Source organism: Eumetopias jubatus, unplaced genomic scaffold (genome assembly GCF_037043125.1).
Source record: "Eumetopias jubatus isolate StellerSeaLion01/CBP00866 unplaced genomic scaffold, mEumJub1_p1.0 scaffold_9, whole genome shotgun sequence".
NCBI lineage: Eukaryota > Metazoa > Chordata > Mammalia > Carnivora > Otariidae > Eumetopias > Eumetopias jubatus.
The window spans coordinates 114,458,192-114,484,066 of NW_028274815.1; the positions used below are offsets into that span (position 1 = coordinate 114,458,192).

Here is a 25,875-nt window from a genome sequence, read left to right on the forward strand (position 1 = left end):
ACTGGCAAAAGTGGGGAAGGAGTCACTTAAAATATGGTTGATCGGGGGCAGTGGGTAGGCTGGCACGTTGATTAATGGCTCTTTAGCAGTGCACTGTGTCGGTGGCCTTCTCAGAGCCCCACGCAGGGGTAGGGGTTGGTGGTGGATCTTCTTGGATCTGGTTTCCCAGGGCGCAGACTCCAAGGTGGAGATATGGTGCAGTTTGCCTGCATAAGCTGCATAAGGGTCAGCACTTGGGAAGGAGTGAGGGAAGCAGGACAGGGCAGAGGGAGACGCTGAACCGTGGTACAACAGAGGTACAACAGAGGCCTATGGGAAGCTCTAGAACTGGAATGCCTGGCCCTTTGGAGTTGTTCCAGATTGAAGCAAGAGGACTGGTTCTCTGTATCCCTCCATGAAACCAGTCATTGGATATAGACTACCACCAGGGTAGGGGCGTCACCTTGTACAAGGGCTCCCAGCCAAAGGGACTCTCCTCTGTCATCCCCCAAATATAACCACTTTTAATACTTAGGTATTTTTGTTTTTTGTTTTTTGTTTTTTTTTCTGTGCAGTGTTTACAGTGTAGGACAGTTGGCATTCTCTCACCTCCATAAATCCCCAACTACTTGACAACCACACTGTTCCTCCCTTGGCAAAGTAATGTGTAGTTGAAATTTTTAAGTAGTCCTTCAGACCCTTAGTGATTGTGTAAAAAGGACTAACAAAACTTATGAGGTTATGAAAATAAATTCTGTTCCTAAAATAAACATACATTTCTTGCCTCATTATTGTGTTGAACCACGTCTTAACTGGTCTGTGCAAAAGCAAAGCAGTAAGATTGTGTGAAAATCAAGTGTTTATCTTTTCCGGAGCATCACAGTGTTCAAAAGGAGAAGTAGAAGACAGGGTCACAAAGGACCAGCCACAGGATGTGCCATCATGTGCATGCCCCTTTGTTTGCTGTCACATTTTAGGTATTAGTGAAATTGCAAATTGCTGCATGTCATGCTTATTTGAGGCATCACATACAAGCAACTTGTGATTATCCAGGGGGGATTAACCAGTTAAGAGGATAAATATGTAAATAATACATTTGTTTAAAAAGAAAATGAAAACTGCTAGGAGTCAAGTTCTAAAAGAGCGAGGATCTTCTCTGTCCCAATTATTGCTGTGTTACGAGCTCCTAATACGTAGCCTGGCACAGTGGATAAATATGTCTGACGAATGGCTATTAAAAAGCATCTGCATTTAGGGGTGCCTGGGTGGCTCTGATGGCTGAGTATCCAACGCTTGATTTTGGCTAAGGTCATGATCTCAGGGTCGTGGATTCGAGCCCTGTGTTGGGCTCCGCGCTCAGCGTGGAGTCTGCTTCAGATTTTTTCTCCCTCTCCCTCTGCGCCTCCCCTTGCTCACTCTAAATAAATAAATAAAAATATATATAAATAAAATCTTTTTTAAAAAGTTCATTTAGAACTAAGCAGTAATTAACGAGTAAACGCAGCATTACATGTGTTGCATTATTGTGAGCCTATTTCTTCCTCCCAAGTCAGACTTGTAACTTTCAGGAAGAGTAATTAAAGTAACGTTTATTGAGGGTTATTTACATACCAGGCATTATGGGTGAGTGACTTAACTCAGATGCCCCCCAAGAACCCTCTGAAGTAGATACTGTATATTTTACAGAGTTACTGTATATTTCACAGGTATGGAAACCAAGGCCCAGGGAAATAAACCACCTTGCCCAAGGTCATGTGGTGAGGAAGACATAGGGTTAGTCCTTAACTACTCCGTCTCTTACCTACTGCAGTACCCTTCCTCCCAGTACTTCTGCCAAAAGCCCCCTCCAGAGCAAACCTTGTGGCCCAGGGAGGAGAAGGTGGCTCTGGCTTCCAGGCCTGCCAGGCTGGGGGTGTGAGAGGGTACAGTTTGGGGAGGGAGGGGCGGGAGGGGTGGAGGGAACATAAAGGTGGGACTCGATCTCTTTGTAACGTGGATTCTTTTTTGATTATCCAGAAAGAGAGAATGTAAGAAACATAAAATAACAGGCTGTTATAATAGACTTAACTTTTTGGCCATTTTGGGTCAAGCAGTTTATGAAATGCTTAATAGTAGTCCTCAGTCCCTTAGTCCAACATCTAAAAACCTCTGAAACCCAGTTTTCTAGGCTCTCATAGACAAGACTTGGCCTAAAGTGTTTGACTTTATTTATCCCACTTAGAATGAATATTTTTGCATTTCTTTGCGCAAATAGTCATTAAATATGGGGTACCGCCCCAGATCCACCTGGGGGGTGTTTTAAAACCAAAATAATTCCTAATTCCAAAATATGAGTTTTATTTATTTATTTATTTTAAAGATTTTTTTTTTCTTTATTTTTTGACAGAGACACAGCGAGAGAGGGAACACAAGCAGGGGGAGTGGGAGAGGGAGAAGCAGGCTCCCCGTGGAGCAGGGAGCTCGATGCAATGCGGGGCTCGATCCCAGGACCCTGGGATCATGATCTGAGCTGAAGGCAGACGCTTAATGACTGAACCACCCAGGCGCCCCTCCTTCATGGTCTTCTTAAACCTTGTTTTTAATGGTTGCATCATATTTCATTGAATGAGTATATTATGATTTATTGACCAGTTTCCCGTTGTGGGGGCTTATACTTATTTTCCCATTTTTCCTCTCTTCAGTCACTCAGCAAACATTTAATGAGCACTACTGTGTGCCTGGCTCTGTAGGTCCTTGTCCTCATGGAGCCTAACTCTTAAATTCTAGGAGGAGACTTTTTTTAAAAAAAAAACAACAACAGGTAAACAAAATAATTATGTTTTATCAGACATGTTACCGAGGAAACTGTGCATGTTGGAATAGAGCAAATAGGGGGATGCCCTTAGCTGAGCTAGTTAGGAAGGACTTCCAGGCGAGGGGCCGTAAGCTGGGACCTGAGTGTGCGAAGGAGCCGACAGGCACGGAGTCAGGTGGAGAGGGGCAGCAGGTGCAGAGCCTGAGATGGAAGAGAGCTGGACGGGCTCGAGGAACTGCAAGCAGGAGAGCACTGTGGTTATGAGTAAGAAGTGAACCTCTTTGTTCCTAAGGTTTATTCTCATTTTGAGTTATTTCCTTAGGGAAGATACCCAGAAGTGAAATTACAGGGTCAAAGGATATCATACTCTCAGTATGTATTAAATTTGGTTATTATTTTACTTATTTTTTTTTAAAGTTTTTATTTATTTATTTAACAGAGAGAGACACAGCGAGAGTGGGAACACAAGCAGAGGGGGTGGGAGAGGGAGAAGCAGGCCTCTCGCTGAGCAGGGAGCCCGATGCGGGGCTCAATCCCAGGACCCTGGGATCATGACCTGAGCCGAAGGCAGACGCTTAACGACTAAGCCACCCAGCACCCCTGAATTTGGTTATTATTTTAAACGAGATCTATAATATGGTCTAAAACTAAATGAAACATGAAATTACTCAGAATTGTGGACTGTATAGTATCCAGTATACTGGAGCTGTGATGTGCTACAGTGAGTTGCTAATGTACCAGTGTATGTGGGTACGGGGCGCGGGGGGTGGATTACTGAAACAGCCGTCTGGGTTTCTGGATTGATGAGCAACAGCCTCTCTTTTCCCACTAGGCTGTGAAGCTGACCAGCTCTCGAACCCAGCTACCTTATGAATACTACTCGCTGCCCTTCTGCCAGCCCAGCAAAATAACCTACAAGGCAGAGAATCTGGGTAAGTTCTCTCTCCCTGTCAGCCTGTCCCAGAGGGGAAGCCGAATCTTCACATGGCGATGGTAGCAGTTAACCCTGACATTACTGTGTGCTGCGTACCGTTCTACATAGTTTACATACATAGCAGCTTAGTCAAGCCTCATAACAGCCCTGGGGAGGCAGTTGCTGTGTTTATGCCCATTCTACAGGTTCAGCGATTTGCCTCTGGTTATATTTTTAATTAACAGCTAAGCTGGGCTTGGAGTCCACGTAGTAGGACTTCAGAGTTGCAGCCCTTGGCTACTGCTCACACCGGCTCTCACCTTGATTTCTAGATATTCCCTTCTCTTTCATGGCTTCTGCAACCTCTTCTGCTTTTAATTAAAAGAGTGAGTGGTTACCTCCGGCCCTAAAGGAAGCAGAGACATCACTGTAGTTCTTTCTAAGTGACTGTGCAAGACTTGCCTCAAATAATGTGTGAAGCACCCAACGCAGTGTCTGGCATATGTGTTCCATAAATAGTAGCCATTTTATTCTAATTCAGATAATTCTCCCATTTGGTAGAATTTCAGGCTTAAAGCAAAAGACATTTGGAAGCCTCTGTTCCCGACACGATTATTAGTACTTACCCTGTGCCCGTCTTGATGTTGAGTCCTGGAGGTAAAAATGTGGGTAGATGCTGTCCCTGACCTCAAGGAACTTAGGAGACTTTCCTCTTACAGCTTAGGAAGGAGAAAGGAGAGAACTGGTTCTTGAGCAGGCCTCCGAAAGTCTGCCTTCTCTGTCAGAGCCACCCCTGGCTCAGATGTTTCCAGAACCCCTAGCTGACAAGTGTATCTATGACCAGGTATTGGGTGTCCCAGACCAGCAGGAGGCAGGCCTTGCAGTCAGCTTAATCCAAAGCAGGCAGCCCCTCCTGTCCCTTCTTCTTGCCTCGTACTGTTGTCTTGGGGCCTGGGCTGACTTCCACTGACTGACTCTCTGGGCTGCTCACTTACCCTTCTTTTCCCTTTCCATACCACAGAACAGCTCCTCCTTTGCCCATGAGCTGGTGTGGACTTGTTGGCAGCCCATGGCTCTGCAGTTGGGCACACCTCGGTGTGATACTGGGTGACCTTAACCTCTCTGAGCCACTGCTGCATCTTCCATGAAGCTGGGGAATGTTCTGCCTCACAGAAATGGAAACTTTTATGTACAAAAGTTATCCTGTTATATTGTGTCTCATTCTGTCTTTGTGGAGTGCCTCCCTTCATGGCCTTCGGGTTCTTAAGAGTGGAGGGATCATGCCTTATGGTCCTCTCTCTCTCTCCCACATCTGACCCAGTGTCTGACACAGTAGGATTCAGTCAATGTTAGTGTCCTACCTGAATAGAGGAGAAAATTCCTTGGTTAAGTACCTGTTAGATGGCAAGCCTTATACTCTGTGTTCTCATCATCACCACCATTAATACTTACAGGGCTCTCCTTGTGAGCCAGGCACTGTTCTAGGCACTTCTGTGCTTTAACTTAGTTAATTCTCACGACAGCCCTACAAAGTAGCTCCTCTTACTATCCCCTTGATGTAGGTAAGAGAAGTGAGGCAGAAGGAAGTACAGTTCCTTGCCCCAGTCACTCACCAGTATCATTGCTCCTGTTTCTTAGTAGTGGCAACGGCAGCTTCAAGGGTTTAAAAGACTTGCTCCACAGATCACATGGCCAATAATAGGTGGAGAAATTGACATATTACCCAGGTTTTTTTTTTTTAACTCTAAAGACAGAATTCTTTCTGTTGTCCGGACTGCCTTCTCCAGAGAGGTTCATCTGGGCTGTCTGCAGCCTGTGCTCGGGGGTGGTCATGCTGATGGCAATCCGTACCGTTGTGTGTGTCGGAGTGTCTGTGGCAGACGTACTGGACTACAATATCAGACTCTCTTAGAGGGTCCCCATTTGTAGCTTGTTGCTCATTTAGCCTGGCCGGCGATCTGCTCCAACTATAAAAAGTTAAAAGGAACATTTGCATATTAGAGATGAGCTGTTCCAGACCAGCATGCCTTCTTTCTTGGTGTAAATTTAATTTCTAAATATCAAGAAGTGATACCTGCTTACTTGGTCTACAGCCTTGTTCCTCTCTGTGTATGTTCTTCCGTTCCTCAGGTGAGCTCCTTGTAGACTAAAAAGAAGTGGGCAGTAGGGCGTGGTGTGGAGGAAGGAGTCCAAGAGCTTAGCACTACGGCAGTCCCCTCATGGGCAAGTCACTGTCCCTGTCTGCTTCCAGTGTCCTCTTTGTGAAATGAAGAAGGGGTCCCGAATTGTTTCCACAGCAGACCGTGCAGATGTCTTACTGGCATCCTTGCTCTCCACTGGCTGGTCTGTCCCTGGGTTTTCTAGACTCAGCTGCCTTACTCAGCTACTAAAATGGGGGGAAGGGGAGCCCCTCTTCTCCCTCCCCCGTTTCTAAGTGCCTCGTCCACACTTGCCAGGGCTGCTACTTTGTGCAGGGGTGCAGCTTGTGCCCTGCCTCTTACTGTTCGCACGCCAGCAGCTCCCAGCTTCCACCCGCAGCCCTGACCTGTCCATGGGGCCCGGAACGTGGGTATCTAACTGCTTGCTTGACGTGTCCAAACCGAAAAAAGGCCTTTGTCTAAATTTGCTCCTCTTTCCTTTTTCCCACCTAGCACCCCATTGTAGAAACCTCAGTCTCCCACCACTGCTCACTCTTCCTTTGTATCAGTCAGCACCCGGCCCCCTCGGTTCCCCACTCGGTAGCTCCTGACCCCGCGTGCTTGTGTCCACCCTCAGCACCACCCAGGCTGGCCACCATCCTCGCTCACTTGCATGACTGACTGGCATCGCCCCAGCCAGTCCCTTGCGTATTCTGTGTTTTCTTCACAAAACAGCCAGCATGATGCTTCATCAGAATCAGGTCATGTCTTCCTCCATGCCTGTTAGAAACCCTTCACGGCCTTTTCTCGCTCTCTGGATAAAGATCAGACTTCCGGCACGGCCCATAGGCCCTGAGGTCTGGCTCCAGCCCATCTCTTGGGCTCACCTTATGTCGCTTTCCCCCTTGCCCTCTCCACCGCAACCCCACAGGCCTCTCCAGCTCAGCACACGTCCCCCACCTCCAGGAGCTTTCGCACATACTGTTCCTTCTGTCTAGAATGTTCTTCCTCTGTCTGTTCACGTAGTCAATGCCCCTCTTCCTTTAGAGCCCACTTCAAACATCATTTCCTCAGAGAAACTTCCCTAGACCTGCTCCCCATGCCTAGAGCAAGTTCCTCGTGTTACGTGGTGATGTCACCAAGTCTGTCTTCCCACTAGACCATAATCTCCGTGAGTTTGTTCAGCAACGCATCTTCAGGGCCCAGCACATAAGCAGTACCAGGTAGATGCTGGGAATGAGTGAGTGAATGAAGGAATGACTGACTAGGCAGAGAGGGCTATATCTAGGCAGGTCCCTGCTGGCAAGCCCGTGTTGGACTCCGTGTGTGTGCAGGTGCTAGTCTCGTCTGTTGGCTTTGGTCAGTCTTCAACTTGCCCCAGTTTCACATCATCCCGGTAGAATCATTGGAACAGCTCAGAATGAAAGTGCCGTTGGCTGTCGGCAGCCCCGAGCTGCTCCGCGCCTGGTGCCCAGCCGCTACTATGTGCCAGTTCATTGAGTAAAAACCTGTTTTGGCTAAAAATCTCAGGTGCTGGATTTTACCCCACCTCCCTCCCTGCCTGAACTGGGATCTGAAGACACAGAAATCAATGGGAAACATTGCTGCCCCTTAAAGAGCTCATAGTCAGGGATGGCAGACCCTTAATATGGCAGCACACGGTGCAAAGTCACGCAAAGTCGCATCGTCAGCATATGAAATGGTGCAGAGGTGATGCTGACAATAAAGACGGTATTTGTTGCTGGCCTGCTCTGTGCCTCGTACTTGATTTCTCACTGGGACCCTGGGAGACGGCTACTGGTATTATCCCCATTTTACAGATACGGAAATTGAGGCTCACTGAGGTTACGTGACTGCTAAGATAGTAAGTGGCAGAGCAAGGGCTCGGTAGCCGGTCCGGTGTACACCGCTGTACGACGCTGCCTCTACACAGAGGGAAATCAGTGGAGAGAGTGACGAGCTCGGCCCCGAAGAGGTCAGGAAGGGCTTCCCAGAGGGGAAACAGAAACTGGGCTCACGGGGTAAGGAGGAGTTCCCCAGGAACACAGGCAAGAAGTGGCACATGAGGCCTAGAGGCCTATTTGATGTGCCCTGGAAAGTCTGGTGGCATGTCACAGAGGGGCCGGAGAGGACAGGTGGGCGTCGGAGGGGCCAGCTTTCTCCAGGTAGGGTAGCGCACCACGTGCCAGGCTGTGGAACTGCCAAGGGCCCTGCGAGTCAGCAGTGTCTCCACGGCTCTGCTGACCTCAGCAACCTCAGGGCTGAAGCTCTGAGATCCATGTGTCTCTCTTATGGCAGGAGAGGTGCTGAGAGGGGACCGGATTGTCAACACCCCTTTCCAGGTGCTAATGAACAGCGAAAAGAAGTGTGAGGTTCTGTGCAGCCAGTCCAACAAGCCAGTGACCCTGACCGTGGAGCAGAGCCGGCTTGTGGCCGAGCGGATCACGGAAGACTACTACGTCCACCTGTAAGTTGTCCTCCGCTCCCTGCTGGCCCTGACTTGGTGTGGGGTGGGACACAGATGGGAGAGGCGGTCCAGGGGGACTGAGAGGGGCCTTGGGTTTCCAGCATCGCCGACAACCTGCCTGTGGCCACCCGGCTGGAGCTGTACTCCAACCGCGATGGTGATGACAAGAAGAAAGAAAAAGATGTGCAGTTTGAACACGGCTACCGGCTCGGCTTCACAGATGTCAACAAGGTAGAGTGTCTCGGCGTGCTCAAAGGGCTGGGGGAGTTTCACCTGGTAAGTCATGAACCCTTGGGGCCACAGGGAAGGTGGGAATATTTAGCTCTAGGTTTATAACAAAAGGTGGGATGGCCAAGGCAGGTTTCTCCTGGTGCCCCTCAGTGTGGTCTGTGAGAGTCTGTGCTTTGGGCAAGGCTCTGGCAGATGCTACCCAGGAAGTAGAAGGCACAGTCCCTCAGAAAGTCAGATTCCATATTTATAAGATTAAAACAAAACAAAAAAACAAACAAAGATGGAATTTCAACAGTATGTAGGAGAGCTAGGTAGGATAGTGGTCAGGAGCGTGCTGGCTCCCTGGGTATTGGACCCCACCTCCACCACTCACTAGTTGTTGAGTGCCTTTGAGCCTACCTGTTTCCTCTCCGAGCCTTTGATTCCTCATCTGTAAAATATATGCAGTGTCCATAGCTGCCCTTTGGGGTTAAGCAGAGTAAAGCGGATGATTTGTGGATCTGCTACTTTATAGTGCGGCCTCTGAGAAATATGCTAATAATAGCTGATAGTAGCAATGATAGTAACAGTGATTCTCCTGTCTAATTTTCTAAACTGAGCACCTTCTACTAGGGAATAAAGAACAAAACAGTTTCTTTTGACGCACAGCCCCTGACCTCAGAGAGCTTCCGACCCCACTTGGGAAGAGAACTAACCGTGTAGGACCCTGCGTCCTAAGTCCCATTTGCCATCGCCGATGGTGCTCGTGCCGTGCTGAACGCCAGCAGAGCTCAGAAGAGCTCATTGTGCATTCGGGTTGTCACGGGGGAGGCGGGCCTTGAAAAATAGGGACGCTTGAGCTGAGCGGGGACAGGGGTGGCATCCTAGCCGGCGTGAATGCCGGGAACGGAGCTGCAGCATGGGAACTGCTCACGGGGCAGGGAAGGGCTGCGAGCACATGACAGAAAGCCATGAATGTCAGGCCTGAGGGATCCGGGCTTTTATCTGGTAAGCCCCAGGGAGCCCTGGAGCGTTTCTGAGAGGGAGTGCTGTGAGAGCAGTGCTTTTCGCAGGTTGAAACGGCTGGGCCCTGCTGGACGAGGGGAGGGACCCGATACCTGGGATGATTTTCTGGTTGGTTCTCGACCACTAGGTATTTTGTTCTCGCCATTGCTGTTTTAGATTTACCTGCACAATCACCTCTCGTTCATCCTTTACTACCACCGGGAGGACCTGGAAGAGGAACAGGAGCACACATACCGTGTCGTCCGCTTCGAGGTGATTCCCCAGAGCATCAGGCTGGAGGGTGAGTGGGGAGGTATGACCAGAGGGGCAGGGCTGGATGGGCCTGGGCTTCCACACCCAGGGTCTTCTCGCACTTGATTCTGAGATGGCTGATAGGCCACAGTGTGGCATATGGGCCCAGCCAAGGTAGGGTCCCTGCATTCCCGTGAGAGAAGGCGGTGAGCAAGGGGAGAGCTGACGTCGGTTGTGTCCTGGCCTGGTGCCTTCCCAGTTTACCACCTCCCGCAAACCCCGGAAGTGTGTGGTAGTTATAGATGAGGAACCGGAGACTCGGAGAGGTTGGTGACTTGGCCGAGGACAAACAGCGACTAGGACTTGCCTGGGCCTCTCGGAAGAGCCAGCCAGCTTCCCCTCGGCTGAAGAACAAGGGGCAGAGATGCAGACAGAGCGGTCAGGCAGCTGGTTTCTCTGTTTCTTCCTCTGTGTAAGTGATTGGCGGAGACGAGACTTGGCCCAGGGTCAGCAGTTCTGCGGGGTATCTGAGAGCCCAGCCCTCTAGGCCTGATAGGAGCTGGTCCAGCTTCTCACCTGTCTGCCCTCGCTCACCCCAGGGCACACTTCAGTTCAGCAGGCTTGGCCTTTGTCCACAGTGGTGGCGGGTTTCTACCTTTTTTTTTTTTTTCTTTTTAAAGCTATGGAACCTAGTTTTCAAACAGAATCATATCCAAAATCTCATGTAAGACATAGATCCTGTGCTCTCAGAGCACTATACTGCCCGTCCTGGTGAGCGCCATGAGCACAGCGTCACGTTTATTGCATGATATTTTTGACATCGTCTCTCCCTTCAGCCGTTTCCTGGAGTTTAGAGACTCTGTCTCCATCTCACCATTATCTCTCCAGCCGGGCACTGGGCACAGAGTAGGCGCTTACTAGATGGTGGTTGGTTGAATGGATGGACAGATAATTGGGATGAACGGAGGAATAAATGAAAAAAGAAGCATCTGGGTGATTGCGTTACTGACGTGCTAGGACTTTGGGGACTGGATGAATGAGTAAGCATGATAGCAGGGGTTCAGTGGTGGTTTTCCTGTTCAGTGGGGCTGATTAAGTGAGTACATGAATGCTTGAATTGAGTGAGGAGAGATCAAATGAGGGACTCAGAGCCCCTCTTCCACACCCAGCAGCCCCAAAGGCTCTTAGGAAGATCAGGGCTCTGGGGAGGAAGTTTAATAACTCCGTTGCCTCCACTCAGACCCTGGGTCCCAGCAGAGGCAGCCTCTGAGGGCACCCCTCAGAACAGCCCTGGGTAGTGGCACTGGTCCCCACAGGAACAGACTGAGTCTCTGTCTCTCACAGACATCAAAGCAGATGAGAAGAGTTCGTGCACCCTGCCTGAGGGTACCAACTCCTCACCCCAGGAAATTGACCCCAGCAAGGAGAATGAGCTGTACTTCACCTACTCTGTACACTGGGAGGTGAGGAGGGGCCGGGGCCATGGCAGGGGAGGAGGGTTCTGGTCTGGGCAGGAGTTGTCTAACACGAGGCTTGACTCAAAGTGCTGCTTTTCCACCCTGTCTCCCTCCCCCTCCAGGAAAGTGACATCAAATGGGCCTCTCGATGGGATACTTACCTGACCATGAGTGATGTGCAGATCCACTGGTTTTCTATCATTAACTCTGTCGTGGTGGTCTTCTTCCTATCAGGTGAGAGATCTGTGGGATGGGAGGTGGAGAGACAAGGGGGTGAGGGATGAAGGTCTGAGGCATCACATGACTGAAGGGGGACTTCTAGGGTGTTCTTGAGGCCACGTGTAGGTCAAAAACAGACATCAGGGTCTGTACTAGGCATCAGGTATGCAAAGGTGAACAAGATTCAGTCTCTACTCTGGAGAGCTCCCTAGGGAAGGATGGATACATCTCTTCGTGCACACCTTCACTGATTGGTTCAACAAGATTTCGTTGTTGCCCGTCTGTGCAAGTGCTGTACCACATGCTGGGGATACGGTGTTGAGCAAGCCCAGCCCCTCAAAGAGTCTATTCTGGTGGTGGGAGAGACAGAAAAGCAGAGAAGTGGTTGAGTCCAGATAGTGCTAAGTGCTATGGAGCAGATAAACAGGGTGACCAGATACACAACTCTTGAGAAAGGATGAAGGTTGCTTTAGAGAAGACCTCTCTGAGTGGGGAGGAGCCACCATTCAGAGACCCAGGGAACGACTGGTCCAGCAAAGGTCACGGCCCTGCAGTGGGACGAGCTTGGTGAGAAGCTGGCCGGCGAGCCAGGGGGAGGGTAGTGGGTAGAGGTGGAGTGAAACCGGTCACTTCAGTGTCATATGGGAAGCAGAGATAATGCTAGGTGCTGTTGATGAAACATTTACTGAGGGGCCAGCCGTTGTGTTCATAAGCACTTCACAAACCTCCAGTTCTTCAGGTTCCATGAGCCAAGCCTAAGATGTTAAGTTAGCTTGAAGTCATACAGCCCATTGTCTTAGCCACTACACTGGGCTGCCTGCAGAGGGAACAGGGTGCTGTGGAGGTACAAGTGGGGGGCCTCTGAGCCATCTGGGGTGTTGAAAGGCGAAGATGCCCGGGGTAAGTCTTGAAGTGGGAGCGGGCGTCAGGGCAGAGTGGGGCATCGCGGGCCAAGGGAACAGGAAGCAGCCCCAGTAGAGGCATGGAGGCTGTGAACTGATGACAGAACAGCAAGCAGGCAGGGGCGGCATGGGAGGTAAGCCCGGGAGGAAGCGAGGCTGCAGAGGTCAGGAGGACCAAGACAGGGAGCAGCTGGGGCGCTGTTCTCCATGGAATAAAAGGCAGAGTCCTTTGACTGCCCAAACCCATCCCAGTGGCTCTTCCCTTCCGCTGTCAGGGGAGTGACCCTCCGTGTGCCCCCCTCTGGATAGCTGGGGTGGATCTCTGCTCAGCAGAGGACCTGAGGCAGCTGCCTAACCACTGCCCACCGGAGGAAGCCAGGCGTGCCAGCCGGCACTCAGCGAAACCCCAGGCCCAGGAGGGCATGCAGCCCATGAGACTCCGTTGGCAGTGCTCATGCCTCTTTCTCCCCACCCCTGTTTGTTTCAGGCATCCTGAGCATGATCATCATTCGGACCCTCCGGAAGGACATTGCCAACTATAACAAGGAGGATGACATTGTACGAGGTCTTGGCCGGGGAGGGATGGACTTGGAGACGGAGGGCAGACTAGCAGTAGGGTTCTGGGCCTACCAGACCAAGGGGCCGGGGGTGGGGTGGTGTGTGTGTGTGTCATAGAGTAGTTTGAAAAGGAAAAAAATGTTTAATGACCCAAAATGATAGGGATAAGCACTAATTGCTAAGCATAAAAACAATGGGAGAAATCACAGAAAGAAAACGTTAAAAATCTGAAAACTGGGGGCTGGGGCGCCTGGCTCAGTTAGTAGAGCACACAGCTCTTAATCTCAGGGTCGTGAGTTCAAGCCCTATGGTGGGTGTCAGACCTACTTGAAAAAGAAAAATCTACAAACTGTTCTGCATGTCAGAATATATAGACAAAACAGAGGATTGCCAAACAGTATTTGCGACAAACTTGAAAAAAGAGGCAATAGTTAAAAGAACTGGTTTTAAAAAGTCCCAAAATTTCTAATCTGAAAATGAACAAAAAATTTGCTGACTGGGAACTATACATGGCTAGTAAACATGTGAAAAACCACTTTTACCTCAGGGATGGTTATCTCCCCGCCCCCGCCCCCGGCCCCTGCCAAATACAAATTCAAACAATTATGAGAATACAGTTTGGGACCTTCAAATCAGTCCAAGTATGTTTTCATATAGTAGTCATTGGCAACAAGGTTGATGTGAACTGAGCACCTTTCCACGCCACCCGTGCAAGCATACGTTGGTAGTTTTCTGAAGAGTTATGAATTGGCTCTACACACCACGAACTATAAAATAGTTAACTTGCTTTGACCCAGTAATTCTTCTAGAATTTTCCAAAGGAAACCATCAAAACCACAAAGAGTTGGTCTAGAAATATTTATTATAGTTTTATTTATAATTTAAATAAACTGGATGTAACCTGATATTCCATAATAATAGACTGGCTATGAGATGGTACAGTTATACAATGGAAAGTTGTACACACATTAGAATACTAATTGCAAAGAGTACTTATTGGAAATGAGGATGTTTGATCAAACATCACCTGAAAATAACAAAGTACGCAGTAAATAGGGTCTGGTTCCAATTTTAGTGTTTAACAATTACATATACATATGCATATACATATACATATATATATGTATGTACATACGTGTGTGTGTAATATATATATATACGCACACACGCACATAAAGGGCTGAAGGAAATGCATCAAAACAATGGTATCAATAAGTGCCGGGAGTATAAATTATTGTATTTTCTCTGTCTGGGGTTTTTTAAATTTCTGAATGTTTACTTATGAGTTTTAGATCTTTTGTTGAGTCTTTCCAGATTCTTAAAAAATTTTCTACTATAAACATTTATTATTTTTTATTCATTAGAATATCATGCCATATGCCAAAAATTTTTTTCACTTTTTTATTATATAAAAGCACATATTACTTTCATAATCAGTAAAAAAAAAATGGCTTCTAAATCTCACTGCTCGAAAACTCTCACAGTTAACATTTCAGTGTGTTGATGTTTACATTATTTTTCCATGCATCAGGCTTGCGGAATTTGGGGAGGAGGTTTGCCTTTTATGTAGCCTTAAGCCTTGTGTTTGTGCCCTCCTTTTCCATGTGACACTTCTCTGAGGAGTACTATCTCATGTCGCTTACACTCCCGTCAGAGTGGAGGCTGGTTGACACCTGAGGGACCCTCAGCCCTAGTCAGGGGGCTTGGGTCCCTGCAGGAGCTGCCTCCTCTGGACCCCAAGAAACAGCCTCACTTCTGACCCTTTGCTGCAGGAAGACACCATGGAAGAGTCTGGGTGGAAACTGGTGCATGGTGACGTCTTCAGGCCCCCCCAGTACCCCATGATCCTCAGCTCCCTCCTGGGCTCAGGCATTCAGCTCTTCTGTATGATCCTCATTGTCATCTGTGAGTGGGCCTGGTGGGGCTGAGGGTGGGGTCCTGTCACCAGAGAGCACAGACCTGAGTCTGAGAGAGGGGTGGCCTCCCCCACTGGGGAACGGGGCATGTCAGCATCACTGGGCCAGACAGAGTCATTCATGCCAGCGGGAGGGCCAGGTCCCCTCAGCACCAGGCTTTGGTGGTTTGCTGCCCCTCAGAGCTCTCCAGCACCACGGATCGCCTACCATGTCCACTCCGTCAGCAAAGCCACACATCAGTGCTATGAGGTTGGCCTCCTTCTGCAGTCAGGCGTTAAGTGACTTACGCAAGTCAGCACCAGGCCTTTTCTCAGAAAACAACTCCCCAAAATCCTAATACATAGTAATTATATAGACAGTTCTGAAGTCAGCCTGCCTAAAAAAATTTTTTTACCATTTTAACTATTTTTAATTGATATATAACACTATGTAAGTTTAAGGTGTACAGGACAACAATTTGCTATATGTATATATTGTGAAATGATCACCACAGTAAGTTTAGTTAACATTCATCACCGCACATAGTTATATAATTTTTTTTCTTGTGATAACATTTAAGATCTAATCTCTTAGCAGCTGATCTGCCTAAGTTTGTATCTCAGGCTCATGCCGCCAAGCTTTGTGACTTCAAACAACTCACTTAACCTCTGCGAACCTCAGTTTTCTCATCTGAGAAATGGATAACCAGCCTCCACCTCACAGGGCCAATAAGGCAGGTGCAGTGAGCTGGCATTCAGGATGGTCTCGGCTCGGTGCCGGGCTGGTTGCAAGTGCTCTGTGGGCTGGAGGCTGCAGTGAAGATGCGGCCAGCCAGTGCCCAGCAACTGCTGCTCCCCTGTGAACCCCAGCTAAGACCTGTAGAGAGCAAGGAGTATGCCGTCAGGAAGGCCAGGGGAGAAGGGAGCCTCATCTAGCCTCATCTGCCCTGGGCCCTGTGGGCCAGCCTAGGATGGGGGCTGGGGGCTGGGACCCTGGCCATCAGCCACCCTGTCTCTCTGCTCCCCTTCCCTCCACAGTCGTGGCCATGCTCGGGATGCTGTCACCCTCCAGCCGGGGAGCTCTCATGACCACAGCCTGCTTCCTCTTCATGTTCATGGGGTAGGTGTGTCTGAGTGGATTCCGGGGCTGGCACAGGCAGCCTGCCCTCCAGCTAACAAATCCCCATGGTGTGGACCCCTGCCATTTCCTCACAGGGTGTTTGGTGGATTTTCTGCTGGCCGTCTGTACCGTACTCTGAAAGGCCATCGGTGGAAGAAAGGAGCCTTCTGTGTAAGTGTCCTAACCTCCTTCCAGTGTTGGTGTGGAGCTGAGAAGCTTCTTCCTGGGCTCCTCAGCAGTGTAGGCAGTCTGTGTGGGGGTTAGAACCAGAGGCAGAGCTGTAATGTGATGGGGGAGGGCACACACCCACAGGTAGGGAGCCCTGGGTTCTCACTACAGGCACCTTGGGACCTCTGAGGGCCCTTGCTGCTGCATCCGTAAGAAGAGTGGATTGAACTTAGGTGATTTTTAGCCTACATTGTCCGACGGTTCAAACAAGAGAAGAAATAGAAGATTCAGAATAACAGGATTTGACACCAGGCCTCGGTGTCAAAGTTTAAGGCCAAACACTGATCACAAGGGCTGCTGGAAGGACACTGCCCAGTGGAGTAGAGAGAGCCATCTGTCAGGCCCGTGTTGCTTTCAGCCCGTCTTCGGGCTTTGGTGCCTCCATTTCCTCTTCAGGGAAGACAACTCCTGCCCTTCTCTGTCCTCCTGGTGGTCAGGAGAGTTTTTGGCAGCAGAAAAGACCATAGAAACTGGCAGATGCCTGGGACTTGACCCTCCCTCCCTGGGACTTAACCCTACCTGCCAGGGAGCTCTGACCCTGACCCTCTCCCAGACAAGTGAGGCCCCTCAGGCCCTGGGAAGCCCTTCCAGACTGGAAGAAGCCTGTAGTCGTAGCATTCTGAAACCATTCTCACTGTGTCGAAAGCCCCAGGGGAGCCCAGGGTGTCTCAGCTCTGGCTGCCACACCCCTGGCATGGAGGAGAAGCCCTCACTATAGAAGAGCTGTGAAGGTGACTCTTCTGGAAGAATCAAAGAAAGGCCCTGAATTGTTGATGCATCGAGCATCTTCCTCAGGCCACTGTGGGCTGAGAGCCGGGGACCTACAGAGGTGTGGAAGCCAGGCAACTCCCTGTGCAACTCTTCCCTGGGAGGCCTCCTACAGATACCCGCAGGACCTCCCTCCGCAGACCCCGCGCCATACCCCGCCTCTCTGCCCTGCACCTGCTCCTCGCGTCTGGTGGCAGCAGCATCCTCCCGGACCCCCAGGCCAGACCGCTGGGTTGCTTCCTTACCTCCTACTCCCTTCTGCCGGCCTCCTCTCAGACAACAAGTGTTGAGGGTTTTCCTGCCAAATAGTCCATGAATTCCCTCCCAGCTCCAGCTCGGGCTCTAGAACTCTTGCCCAGGTTTCGGGCATCTTTGCCTCTCACCTAGACCTTTGACCATCCTTGGTGTCCCTGGTGTCCTGCAAGATTCTGACCCTTCCCTGGTGCTCCGCCTCCGCACGCCGGTGGGCATGTGCTGTGGCCCGCAGCCATGTGGGTGCCCCACTGCTCTTCCCTCCTCCAGCCTCTGTCTTCCCCTCTGCCCGGGCACACCACGCCCTCACTCCCCTCACCTCATCCTTTCCGTCTTTGCTCCGGTATCACCCTCGGGAAGCTTCCTCCCCTTCTTCCCCCATTCTGACCTCCGTGTCCTCCTTGGTACCCCAGAGGAGCCTAGGCAAGAGCCTTGTGCCTACAAGTAGTGCCATAGAGGTGGTTCTCCACTGGGGGGTCTCCCTGCCTCACTGGAACTTCTTGCCTGTTCTCCCGGTATCTAGCGCAATGTCCAGTCTGTACATTTCATCAGATGAATGCCCTGCTATACCGCAGAGTAAAGCAGGAACATGCAGGCAGGGAGGAAATGACATCTGAGCTGGGCCTTGAAGGGGAGGGTTTCAGATGGACCGAAGCAGCCAGCAGGGCGGCCTAGGGTTCTGGAATCTCCTAGATCCCCATCCTGGCTCTGTTCTTTCTCGGTTTCCCCATCTCTCCAGTGGGGGATGGTTGCACCTACCTCTCAGGGTGGTTTTGTGGATGGGAAGAGACTGCATGGAAGGCCCCTGGCACAGCATTAGCCCTCAGGTGGCAGATACCCAGAGATGTTGATAACTCTGCATACATAGCAGCCCAGGGACAGCAACATGCAGGAGCAGCGACCAGTTACTGGGTGTGGGAGAGCTATGGGCTAAAGGTGAAATTGGCATTGGAGGTTGAGTACCAGATTGCAGGGGGCCTCAGGCGTTGTGGTCAATGGCCCTCCTGGATGCTCAGGCAGCCATAGCAGTGAAGGAGGCTCCTGTAGGTCTGGGGCTTTGGTTCCATGTGCCTGGGTCCCAGCCCAAGAGATTGTGACTGGATGGAATACAGCGCAGTGGGTCACGGGTTTGGCCCCTGGGGTCAGACTGCTTGGGTTTGAACCTCTCTGATCTACCCTTAACTGTATGAAGTTGGGGTGTGTATTTAACATTGCTGCGCCTCCGTGTCTTCTTCTTTATTATTTTTTTAAGATTTTATTTATTTACTTGAGAGAGAGCACATGGGAGAGGGAGAAGCAGACTCCCCGCTGAGCAGGGAGCCCATTGCCAGGCTCGATCCCAGGACCCTAGGATCATGACCTGAGCCAAAGGCAGACACTTAACTGACTGAGTGACCCAAGTGCCCCAGTGTCCTCTTCTTTAAAAATCCCATAGTGGGGATTAGGTGAGCTGATGTGTGTGGAAGCCAGCACCCGCCACCCCTAAGACTCAATTAAAGCTTACCCACACCTCTAGGCAGTTTGGATTGGGCCCCACACGTACATGTTTTGTAAAAGTTTCATTCATTCATTCCTGTTCAACAAATGTTTACTGAGCAGCTACTGTGTTCTAAACGCTGGGCGTACATCAGTGAACAGGGGAGCATGGGGGGAGACATGACAACACACCCCTCCCAAGGAGCTTAAGAGTCTCTGGGGGTAGGCAGGCGTTGACCAGGTAGCAGTACATAATCACACACTGGGATGAGGGCAAGGAACGGGCAGTTCAGGGAATGCTTTCTGGAAGGAATTACCCTGGAGCTGGATCCTGAAGGACAAGGAGGGTTGAGAGCCTCTAGTCTGGGGGCCCCACCGGAACAGGTGGCAGCTCCCCAGCCTGGTCTCCCTTGCTTCCAGACGGCAACGCTCTACCCTGGCGTGGTTTTTGGCATCTGCTTCGTTTTGAATTGCTTCATCTGGGGAAAGCATTCATCAGGAGCAGTAAGTAAGGGGGGGCGCCCAGCTGTGCTCGGGCACTCTGGCAGATCACTCCCTGCTGTTCTCTTCCCTTTTCTGAATCCCGGGAGTTCTGTTTCCAGCCCCAGGGCCCGAGGGCTACCCGGGGTTTCCCCCCTCCCTGCTCATCCAGCTGCCCATGCCCCAGCCCTGGCCTTCCTGTGGGCCCTTGCAGACAGCTGGCCAAAGCTCACGTCTCCAAAGGGAGATTTCCACAGTCCAGGGGCCAGCTGGGGAATCTCCCTTTGCCTCAGCCAAGGGAAAGCCGCCTGGTGCGAGTTTATTAGGTCAGTATCCCAATAAGGCTCTCCTCCTGTCCTCGCCCCTGGGTCCCGGCCCCCGCAGGTTGTCCTGCCCTCAGTGCAGGGATCCTGCCAGCCCCAGGCATTGCTAGCAGCTGCCCAGGACTCGCCGAGAAGGCCTGTGAACTTCAGCGGGGGTGGGGAGATGGGCTTTCGCTCCCTTGCAGGGCTGCCGCGGAGGTGGGGGCAGGCAGTTGCCGTCCCAGCCTTAGCGGCTAGAGCCGCCTCCCCTCACCTGCAGGTGCCCCTTTGTTCGAGGTGGTGGGGTGAGGCTGGGAGTCCGCGGTGCCGGAGGACTGGCTTCTTCGCAGAGTCGGGGAAGCCGCCCTCAGGAAAGACAGAGTCATGCTCTTCCTCTCACTTCCTCTTTTCTCGCTGCGTTCCTTCTCTCTTTTAACATTTTCCTCCCAGCTACCAACCGCTCATGATAAACATTCGTTGTAGAAATTTTGGAAAGTACAGATAAGTTGATGTAATCTTTAGTATAATTTTTGCAGTCTTTTTAGCTATATTTAAACTGGAATGATGTAACTTTAAAATTACAATGAAATGGCAAATATTTATATCGTGCTTACATTGGAATAAGTACTATTCTAAACACTTTGCGTCTATTAATTCGCTTCTTCCAGTTTGCATGATTCTTGTAAAAACATAATACTGAATAGAATAGGATAAAGAAGAAAATGAAAAGTCAGGTCTAAGGGCTACATCCCATCTGAGGAAATACCGTTAACGTCTGGGCACAGCCCTCTGTAGGCACATAAACATATAAATATTGGGATGCTTCTGTTAAAATGGAGTTCTATTCATACAGTTCTATAACCTGCTTTTTTTTACTTTGTAGTATATTATGGTGTCTTATTTTAACAAAATCGGGAACACACAGTTGGTGCTCTTTTGTTTTTTCCCTTTTGTCTCCAGTTCACGTACCACATAATTCCCCTTCATTCTGGCCTCCTCTTCCCCTCATGTTCTCAGTCCTTTGTTCTTTCCCCACTTCCTCCCCGGCTGACAAGGTCTTCTGGGATGCCATGGTTCCTTCTCTACTTCACAGCCCAAATGGTCCTGCATCTGCCCTCCGCTTTTCCCCGGGGCTCGTCAGCCCCAGGAGGTTCTGGCCAGGAGCTTTGTGGGGGTGGGTGTGCAGGACCTTCCCCACCCACCATGGTGGCCCTCCTTCCGTGGGACCCAGTGCCCCCCCCCGCCCCGCACAGCCCCTGGCCCTGGGCATCAGGGCCTTGTTGCGGTGGGGGCCAGGGGGGGGGCTCATGGCACTGTGCCCACAGGTGCCCTTCCCCACCATGGTGGCCCTGCTGTGCATGTGGTTCGGGATATCCCTGCCCCTTGTCTACCTGGGCTACTACTTCGGCTTCCGCAAGCAGCCATATGACAACCCTGTGCGCACCAACCAGATTCCCCGGCAGATCCCTGAACAGCGGTGGTACATGAACCGATTTGTTGGGTGAGTCTCTGGCAGGGGCAAGGCCAGGGAATTCTGGAGTGGGCGAGGCCAACACTGCCCGGAGCCATTTACTTAGGAGGACATGGAACGAGTCCCCTCCCCCAGGGGCGTTGTGACTGGTGTTCTGCAGCTCCAGCAGGCTCTAGTAGACTTCATGAAAGCTTAACTTCACTCAGGTTCAAGAGGACCAAGTTGTAACCAGACTTGGTGTTGGCCTGGGAACCAGGACAGGGAAGGGAGGGGTGGAAAAGTGCGGGTGAGACAGGTTAAGACCATCACTTGATATAGGCAACTCACCCTACCTCTCTGTACCTCAGTTTCCCCATCAGTAACATAGGGAGAGTGATGCCCACCTTGCCACCCTCTCAGGAGGCTGTAATGGTACAAAAGCATGCCAGAGAACTAGAACCACCGCAGCTGCGTGAGCACTGTCCTCCGTGCCGCCTGGGAGGAGCCTGGCCCCCCTCCCCCCCTGCCCCAGTGGCCTGGGTCTCCTAGCGGCATTAACCTTCTTCCCCTTCTGCTACAGAATTCTTATGGCCGGGATCCTGCCCTTCGGTGCCATGTTCATTGAGCTTTTCTTCATCTTCAGCGTGAGTACCGCTTCTCCCCAGGGCTTGGTCAGCCCCAGGGGGCTGGTGGGGGTGCTCCGCCGCCCCTCCCCACACAGCCTCCCCTCCTCCCCCCCACCGCTAGCCTGGTCCCCGTCCCCCCACTTAACGTGCTCTGCCTCTGGCCACCCGTGAGATTTCAGATGGACCCTTTTACCTCTCGGGGTCCTCACTCCACCCCTCAGGATGGCTTGGAAGGATATAGGAGATGGGCCACGTGAACGGGCTCTGGTGTGTGTGAAGCGCTCAGAAAGTAGGGGCTACTTCAGTCATGTTGCAGCCAGACTCCACCATTATTCATATCTCGGCCTCCACTTTGAGTTCCAGGTCCCCACACATCTTGACCTGCTACTCAGAACTCTCAGGAAAGGGGTGGCGGGGGGAATGAGTCCTAATTCTCAGGATCACTGTGAGACTGGAGTGAGAATGTCTGTAAGAGGCACATGCTTGATTTTCCAGCAGTACTTGTTAAATAGTGGCTGTCGTGATGATGATGACTCCTGTCCCAGCCGTGCCAAGATGGAAGTTGGCAGAAGGGCTCCTCAGAGCCATCTGTGCCTGGCTGACCCAGCTCGGTGCCCTGCACCAAGCCTGTGCTGGACAAGCCTTCCCTGCTGAGACCCACTTGCCCACCCAGCCCTGCCTAGGCAAAGGGTCTGAGGATGGGTTGGCTGCCCCCCGCCAGGAGGCCACCGTACTCTGTGTGACTCTGGGCCAATCACCAGCCTCTCTGAGCCTTGGCTTCCTCATCCATAAATGGCCACTCTTTCGTAGGCTTACGTTTGGAGATGCACGTAAAGCATGGAGCACCATACCTGGCATGCAGGAGGCTGCCCCTGAGTGGAGGTGGTTGCTGTGTAATTTTGATTGGGACGGGTGGGATTCATTATTTGCCACAAGCTGTTGAATTGAGGCTGGGGCCCACCCATTGCAGGGTCAGCCATGCCCCCGCCCTTCCCTGAGAACAGCCTGGCTCACCCAGGGAGAAAGGGCCAGTCAGAGCCACATGCCAGGCCCACAGGCCCCAGTGGTATCATGATGGTGTCTCTCCATGCCTGCCCTGGTGGCAGGTGATGTGGCAGTCGTAACTGCCGGATGGCTTTCTGAGCACAGGCAGCGTATGCTGGGTGGAGGCAGGCCAAGCTGAAGGCCAGCTGTGATGTGTCCACAGGCCATCTGGGAGAATCAGTTCTATTACCTTTTTGGCTTCCTGTTCCTTGTCTTCATCATCCTGGTGGTGTCGTGTTCACAAATCAGCATCGTCATGGTGTACTTCCAGCTCTGTGCAGAGGTGAGGGGAATGGGGCCAGAAGTTGGGGGTGAGGAGAGCTGGGTCCAGCATTGAATGGGTCAGTGAAGCTGTCTGGGTTTCCCATGTGGGCCTCCCTCCTCCGGCTATGAGGTCTTGGGCAAGTCCATCACTTCACTTTGCTGAGCCTCCATTTATTCAGCTGTAGACTGGAGTTAATGATCCTTGCCTCACAGCATAGTCACATGAAGTCGTCACGGCAACACGAGAGCAGGCCGGTAGATTTGTCAGTACAGAGTCCACTCCAGTGGTGGTTTCTCCAGTAGCTGATGCAGAGTGGGTGACCTTCCCTCCCTCTGGGGACTAGCTCTTGGCAGAGCCCCTTGACAAGGGCTCTGGGACAGACGGCCTGGGCTGAAACCCCAGCTCCTCCATTAGTAGCTCTGGTTGGCAGTTGCTTAACCCGTCTGTGCCTTCCGTCCCTCGTCACGTGACAGGGCAGCAATAGGGCCTGACTCGGGCCTGCTGCAAGGAGGGAATGAACTGATTCACGTACAGCACTTAGAATAGTGCCTGGCACGTAACGAGCGTTTGCTCAAGAAATGTTAGTTGTTGTTATTACTGTTCTTTTGCTGTGGTCCTCAGTGATTTAATTGAGATCTCATTTATGAAGAGTAAAGCTCACCCTTTTTAGTCTCCAGTTCAGTGAGTTTTTAGAAATGCGTACGGTCATGTAACCACTGTCACAGTCCAGATATAAAACATTCCCGTCACCCCAAATTTTACCGTTCTTGCCTCAAGTCTTTAGCTTCTCAGGCGACCGTGAAACTCGGGCAAGAGATTACACCTGGAGATAAGGACTACTCTGTTTCCTCTTCAGGATTACCGCTGGTGGTGGAGGAATTTCCTGGTCTCCGGGGGATCCGCATTCTATGTCCTGGTCTATGCCATCTTCTATTTTGTTAACAAGGTACTGCCCTGGGTGAGGAAGCCCCCAGCCCTTTCAGGGCAGGTTGGTGGAGAGGAGGATGCTAGGGAAAAAACCCAAGTTCAGAGTCTCTCCTGCCGAGAGCGGGGAGAACCAAAGCCATTTTGTTCCAGAACATGCATCTTTTTAGAACAGAGAGAATCTGTGTTCTGTGTGTTTTGGGAGACAAAAGCCTGTAGGATAAGTGACAGTGAGAATATTGCATGCAAAACCTGTGCGATACAGCCAAAGCAGAACTTAAAGGAGATCTCTCACCTTAAAGTGCTATTCATAAGAAAAACGAGGGACACCTCAAGCTAGGAAAAAAAGAGCAATAACACGAAAGAATAAAGAAAGTAGATGAGAAGGAGTTAATAACGATACAAGCAGAAAATGCTGAAATCACCTTTAGCGCCCAAATTTAGGAACTCAGGTACACCCCCAGAGCTCACTGCTCCCAAGAGTGGCATGAGGCAAAATATAAACAGATCCCCACTCGCCACGCTACTTGTGGGAGGTTCACGCATGACGTGTAAGCCAGGTGGGCCCCTGAGAGGAATGTAGGCTCGCTCTGGTGGGCCCCTCACTCCCAAGGCTACCACCAAAGACCATGTCCCCCACGGTGCGCCGGGTCTCCAGAACCCAAAGACAGGCAGTCCTCTGCTTGCAACCAGGGTGTGTTCCCAAACCAGAGTCACGGGACAGTTGGTGGAGGCTTGGGACGCCCTTTCTCAAAATGGTCAGGTTAGAAAGGACGGTGTGGATCATCCTAAGATGGTGCTCCACCCCTGCTTCCAGTTTGCTGACCGTGCCCCTCTTCTCCAGCCGTCCCAACAAGTGATCGCGGAGCTCAGGGCTCAGCAAACTCGAGCACGAGTGTCGGTCGGCCTGTTGCTGTGAATAAAGTGTTATTGGGACACAGCCGTGCTCGCTCACTTACCTCCTGTCTACGGCTGCTCTCACATGTTAGTGGTAGTGTAGCGTAGTTGTGACGGGGGCCACATGGCCGGTGAAACCTAAGCTCTGTATAATCTGACCCTTTGAGCAAAAGTGTGCTGACCCCTGCTCTGGCACATCCAGTGACATTCTCATGCTCTTTGGCTAGCTCCTATCATTATCAAGGTCTTCCGTGCTTCACAGTGAAATCTGCCACCCTGTCACTTCCGTCTTTAGGCCATAGTCTTCGTCCTAGAATCATTCAGAACAAATCTAATTTCCCTCCTCCATAGCCCATATTCATCAGAACTCTTGAGGGGAAGGTGACTAAAACTGAATTCCAACTGGCTTAAGCAAAAAGAGAATGTACGGACTGGTAGAACTGGAAGGTTAAAGAAGCTGGAGTTCTAGCCTCAGGCATGGTTAGATCCAACACTTCAAAGGATGTTGGGGCTCCACATCCACGCCTCAGATCTGTGTGTTTTCTTGGCTTTAATCTGCACGCAGGATCTTGCCTCAGAGTGGAAAGATGCCAGTGGCAGCCCTAGAGTCTTCTTTTTTCAGCCTCACAGCCCTAGAGCTAAAAGAACATCTTTCCTCTATTGTCAAGTGATCAGTCCCAGGGAAGCTGCTCATCAGCCCAGGTTACATGCCGTCCCTCACTGTTACTCAGGTCCAGCGGGATGGTGCACTCTCATCAACCAGCTTAGGTGTTGTATTAAAACTGACAGCCCCAACAGGACCACAGAGTAGGCAGTGGGTACCCCAAAACCCCGGGAAGATGGAAGACAGGAGACAGTGTTGGGCAAACAAAACTTAGCTACATGGCCTCCTCTGCTGCCCCCCAGGGTCATGTCACAACCTCCTGTCCTTCCTCCCTGTGCCCCATTTTTACCTCTCTGTTCTAAAAACCTCCACCCCTAGTCCCAGAGCCTGTCTGTAAAATGACAGCCTTGGCCTGTCTAATTCTAAGGGCCTTTCCAGCCATGCCTGTTTGCCTCCCTGTCCCGGTTTCACCACTGGACTCACCACTGCCCTGTCCCCTACCTCCCTCACCCCCTCTCCAGCCCTGAGAAAGCCTGTGAAACGGGAGGGTTGAGCCTGAAACCATGGCCTTCACCTCCTAGTTTGAGGATATTTGACCTTAGGGAGAAGGTCTTTATTGACTTGCTCTGAGCTCCTGACATTTGTGTCCAT

The 25,875-nt window shown here is 51.1% G+C and overlaps 1 protein-coding gene across 2 annotated transcripts in view; it reads left to right on the forward strand.

Annotated features, from left to right (window-relative positions):
* Positions 1-25,875, forward strand: part of TM9SF4 (transmembrane 9 superfamily member 4) — a 53,576-nt gene that overhangs the window by 24,901 nt on the left and 2,800 nt on the right. Inside the window, exons 3-17 of one of the 2 annotated variants that reach the window (XM_028118679.2) lie at positions 3,606-3,705; positions 8,123-8,291; positions 8,393-8,522; positions 9,684-9,807; positions 11,103-11,221; positions 11,338-11,449; positions 12,824-12,894; positions 14,667-14,799; positions 15,827-15,908; positions 16,004-16,079; positions 19,053-19,136; positions 20,740-20,915; positions 21,445-21,508; positions 22,698-22,817; positions 23,656-23,745. In XM_028118679.2, the coding sequence (XP_027974480.1) occupies positions 3,606-3,705; positions 8,123-8,291; positions 8,393-8,522; positions 9,684-9,807; positions 11,103-11,221; positions 11,338-11,449; positions 12,824-12,894; positions 14,667-14,799; positions 15,827-15,908; positions 16,004-16,079; positions 19,053-19,136; positions 20,740-20,915; positions 21,445-21,508; positions 22,698-22,817; positions 23,656-23,745 (1,650 nt within the window). Of the gene's footprint in view, positions 1-3,605; positions 3,706-8,122; positions 8,292-8,392; positions 8,523-9,683; positions 9,808-11,102; positions 11,222-11,337; positions 11,450-12,823; positions 12,895-14,666; positions 14,800-15,826; positions 15,909-16,003; positions 16,080-19,052; positions 19,137-20,739; positions 20,916-21,444; positions 21,509-22,697; positions 22,818-23,655; positions 23,746-25,875 lie in introns of those variants that run through there. The other variant, XM_028118680.1, reaches the window with a different exon arrangement.